The sequence below is a fragment of the Musca vetustissima genome, unplaced genomic scaffold (assembly GCF_032173495.1).
Source record: "Musca vetustissima isolate MV318-11 ecotype Yass unplaced genomic scaffold, APGP_CSIRO_Mvet_v1 utg103623, whole genome shotgun sequence".
Lineage (NCBI taxonomy): Eukaryota > Metazoa > Arthropoda > Insecta > Diptera > Muscidae > Musca > Musca vetustissima.
Window position 1 is genome coordinate 836 of NW_026875095.1, and position 5,174 is coordinate 6,009.

Consider the following 5,174-nt stretch of genomic DNA (forward strand, 5'->3'; position numbering starts at 1 on the left):
AGAACAAGATTGTCATATACAAAAATGTCTTTGCGGGTCGGAAAAAATGTAAACCAATATTTTATGAGCGCTGTTCAAAGGTGCCCCACGTTAAAAGATGCCCCTCTCTCTTATTGCCTTATAGGAAATGCGATGGAAAAGGACTTGCGTAAGTAAATCCGATGATAACACCCTTTATTATAGCTGCCATGAAACGAGACGTGAATTTGGCTGCGCATTTATGGTTAATAGGTGAATAAAAGACCTCGTCTCCAGATTCACTCCAGTAGATGAGCGAATTGTACTAATCCGTATAAAAGCGAAGTTCTTCTACATCAGTCTTATTTGTGCCCATGCTCCGAGCGAAGACAAAGTTGAACAGATCAAAGACATTTTTTACGAACGCCTATAAACTGCATATGGCCACTGCCCTTACAATGGCATTAAAATTCTGCTAGGAGATTTTAATACAAAAATCGGAAGGAAAAATATATTTGTTTACACCGTCACCTCCATGAAGAAACATCCGACAATGGCATGAGGTTGTTTGACTTCGCGGCAGCAAGTAACATGGTAGGTAGGAGCACCAGATTCAAGCATCTCGATATACACAATTTCTCCTTCTCTTGACTATGTGTTTTAGACGTTCGGTCGATACGAGGAGCGAATATCGATTCGGACCATTAACTTTTGACAGCCAAGGTTCGCACCCGCCTTAATGTGGCAGCAAAGGTGCGATGTAATGTAACACGGAAACTCGAAATCGAAAAGCTGCAAACACAACAGGTAGCAGAGGCCTACTCCGCTCAACTTACCCACCTGCTTGACGAAAGCACTTCTTGTCCCGATAATAGTATATAAGCACAATGGCAAAGAATTGCCCACTTCCTACAAACTGCAGCAAAAGGAACAATTGGGTACCAAAAACCACCACCAAGAAACCCATGGTACGATCAGGAGTGTCGTAATGCTACTGATGTGAAAAACGCAGCGTATAAGGCAACCCTACAGACAGTAGCAACACGTAACGTGATGGAGAATTATCGGGAGAAAAGGAGAGAGGATAAACGTGTTTTCAGAAAAAAGAAGAAAGAACAAGAAATACGTGAGCGTGAGCAGATCGAGATGTACAGGAGTCAGAATGAAGTCTGGAAATTTTACCAACGAGTAAAACACCAAACCGAAGGCTTTTGCGCAGGCACATCCTTCTGTAGAGATGAAGAGGGAAACCTGGTGACAGATACAGACACCGTGTTGAGGATCTGGAAGGAGCATTTCGAAAAGCTTCTAGTATCAAATAGTGGCGATGAAGAAGATACCCCAGAACCAATAAGAGATGATGGTATAGAGGGTATACCACCTAGCCAAGATGAGGTCATAAAAGCAATTAATCGGCTCAAGAACAACAAAGCAGCAGGAGCCGATGGGTTACCATCCGAACTATTCAAGACTGGTGGCCAGATGCTGGTCAGGAGCTTGCACAAGCTGATTAGCACAATTTGGCTAGATGTATGCATGCCCAATGATTGGAACCTCAGCAAGACGATATGTGCCAACTATAGAGGAATAAGTCTCCTTCCCATCGCATATAAAGTGCTATCCAGTGTGCTGTGTGAACGATTGAAGCCAATGGTCAATGACATCATCGGACCATATCAATGCGGCTTCAGGCCTGGCAAATCCACCATTGACCAGATTTTCACTCTGCCCCAGATCCTGGAAAAAAACCCACGAGAAATACATCGACACATTCCACATATTTGTTGACAATAACGCCGCGTCCGACAGCCCTATCCGTTCAGAGGTGTTTAAAGCCATGTCTACGTTTGGCTTTCCTGTAAAATTAACGGCTATGCAGGATAACTTTAACTGGAACTTATCAGCAGTTAAAGTAGGAAGGGACCTATCGGATCCCTTCAATACCGAACGAGGATTGAGACAAGGTGACAGTTTGTCTTGTGACTTGTTCAACATCCTGTTTGAAAAGGTCATACGAGATTTCATACTTCTGATGAATAAAGCAACATCTTCCCGGATAATGGTGAGATTAGCTGGCTTGTGACAGAATTTTCGTTCTATAAGCCGAGCTTAGAAAAGTTTTCCAGGCACGTCGGTCTTTTGAGCAGTTTTTCCAATTTGAAAGACCATTTTTGGCAATGTTGCCTTCTGCGTGAACCATAAGCTGGTTCACTTTTATATGCTTTTTGAGCTGGGCCATCCTCATCCATTCTCACAACATAACCTAGACAACGTAGTCGCTGCAGCTCAGTACGTCTAACAATGTCAATGTCCGAGAATAGCTTCAATATTCACCGTCAACGCAGATCGGCCCATATATCTTTCGGAGAATTTTTCTTTCAAACACTCCAAGAGCTGCCTCATCTGCTTGCGCAAGTACTTCATGCTTCAGATCCATATAACAACACGGGTAGTATCAGCGTCTTGTAGATTGTGAGTTTGGTCTGGCGGGAGGTGGTCTTGCTTTTGAGTTGTTTGCTCAGACCATAGTAGCATCTGTTGGCCATCACTTTCCTTCTCCGAATTTCAAAACTGATGTCATTCGTTTTGTTTATGGTGGTACCAAGGTATATAAAATCTTTGACTACCCCGAAGCTGTAGTTCTCAAATTCCACAGTTGGTCCGAGTCTACTGGACGTCTTGCGCGTTGATACCATCAGCTTGGTCTTCTCGCCGTTTACTGCCAGACCCACTTTGGCAGACTCCTTCTCGATTTGTTCGAAGGTGGCTGTTACCGCTCTCAGTGTTCGACCCTTTATGTCGATGTCATCGGCGTCTTGAATAGCCTTCGGTTTGACGTTTTACCCGTTGGTAGAATTTTCATTCTGACTCCTGTACATCTCGATTCGCTCACGCTCACGTTTTTCTTGCTCTTTCTTCTTTTCTTTCTGAAAATACGTTTCTCTCTCCTTTTCCCGTTTGTTTTTCGTCTAATTTTCGGTATTATATTTCAGTACAGCCAAGAACGTAGATGGTGGTCGTTCTATGCCAGTCTGATATTTAAAATATTTGAAAGTCGAAAATACTATCTTCGAATACATGGTCCAGCATCACTAACGGATAAGTAATCGTTCCCTTATATTATCACAAATAAGAACAAACAAATTATTATAATTATTTTTGTTACATATACGTCTTTTATTTACAATAGTATAAATTTTCATCCTCCTCCCTTATTCTCACTTTACAAAATTTAATTTTCAAAATTTTTGAACTATAAAACCAACCCAGCTCCATTAGGAATACAACCAAACTCAAACTAAATGCTTTCATCAAACTTATTACAACATAATGAAAATCTTCCATTTTAATGTAGGACGTAACGTATTCGGATGATGATAAATCATCAAAAGTGAATTTACCAACTTTTACCAAATCATAGAAATTATTTTTAAGCCAATAATTTATGAGACCCATATCGGAAACTCGCATTATCAGAATATCCAATTTTTGTTTATACAGAGAATTACGAGGTAAAACAAATCCCATTAGATCGAGACTTTTGAAGCAAATATCGGTGCGACGAAACATCGGTTTGGTGAAGAGTTTCTGTCGTGTGTCGTAGACATGCCAAACGGAGGAGGTGACCGGATATGCATAGGAGCGGTTGAACGAGGTACGTAAATCGGCAAAATCTTTGTATGAATCGATAACTTGGAATAATGAGAGATATGGTACAAAATGATTTCCTGAGAGTTTCATGAGGGTGGTAAATTCATTATCTGCCGCCAATATTGTCAGTTTATATTTCAGCATATCATCTAGGCTTGTTATGCTCTGCACTGTGGGACGCGTGAGAAATGCATTTAGTTGTACTGAAAAGGCCGTGGTGTAGAGGAGGCCTGAGATAAATAAGGATATGTAAATGATGCGCAAAGATAATCCTGGATAGGCGTTCAACTTGAATGAGGATCCCAAATGTGCCAAAATAACTTGGGGATTTATGAGAATATTTGTCAAATTCACATCGAAGGTGTGATAACGCTTGTAGTGCATGAGTTGCTGTGACAGTGTTAGTAATGTTGTAAAAATCACATCCATTATAAAGATACCCAGAAGGATCTGCAAGGTTAAGAAACCTTTGAGAAAATCTTGATAGGAAAGCGGCTCCTCTTCGGGTATCATAAGGCACCAACTTAATACTTCATATGTGTAGGACATACGCAGGACAGTTTCATCACTCATTAGAGGTGTTATACTACACGGCAAGTCGAGCAGATCCATTTGAGTCCAGTTGACAAAATCTCTGTAGAATAGGGTATTACCTGGGATCATATCATCGGGAAATTTCAGAGTAGAATTAATGTATTTTGAAAACATGCGAATAAACTGAGTAATATAACCGGTCACTTGTAGGTTGCCATTTTCATCTATGTAAACTACTGATCTGGGCATAACTTGATCGGGAATTGTTCTCAGGACCCTACCATAAACATTATCCATTTTGCTGGGAAATAACTTGGGGACTGTGTCAAAATTTTTAACTTCGAGTAAAAATTCTGGATATATCCTAAAGGTATAGATCAACTGAGTATGCGAAAAATCAAACATCACCACAATGACATTTAACATTTTATAGTAGATAAAGTGGCGGAAGAGCAATTCAACATCTTCGCTGCTGGCTGCAGCGTCTCCTTGTTTCCCTTCCATTATTACAATGATACGATTACTTCTTCTCAAGTCCAAAATATTTGCCATAATTTCCGCGAATTCACTAATCTCCATATAACTGGGCAATAGTGCAATTGTTATAAACAGAGAATTTACATTATCCATATCGAAGTCTTTGTACTGTAAATCTCCATTAATTAGAATACTTTTATTTAACTCGACCTCCAATAATATTTCCATATAATCCCTTTTAAATTCTCCCACCAGCAGTGCAATTTCAAACTTTTCCTCTTGATCCATACGATTTAGTAATTTTAGACATAATTCTCGTTCCGATTCAAATCGCACAATATTTTGTTGTAAAATTTCTGTTAGTTTCATTGTTGAAATATTTTGTAAACTCAAAATTATTATTAAAATTAAATTTTTCCGTTTGTCGTGATAGCCCATGCTGCTGGTGGTAAAATTGTTTTTTAACTGTTTTCAAAAATAAACGTGCTGTCGTTTGGTAACCTGTAGCTTGCCATCTTTGTATGTTGCCCTTTGACCGACTGGCTGACGGACAG

The 5,174-nt window shown here is 39.9% G+C and overlaps 1 protein-coding gene across 1 annotated transcript; it reads right to left on the reverse strand.

The window, feature by feature from the left end:
• Positions 1 to 3,224: 3,224 nt before the first annotated feature.
• LOC133337621 (uncharacterized) lies at positions 3,225 to 4,908 on the reverse strand (the record flags this gene model as incomplete). The annotated part of the gene is made up of 1 exon (XM_061545831.1): positions 3,225 to 4,908. A coding segment is annotated over exon 1 (1,684 nt), but the record flags the coding sequence as incomplete, so codon positions are not given.
• Positions 4,909 to 5,174: the final 266 nt, after the last annotated feature.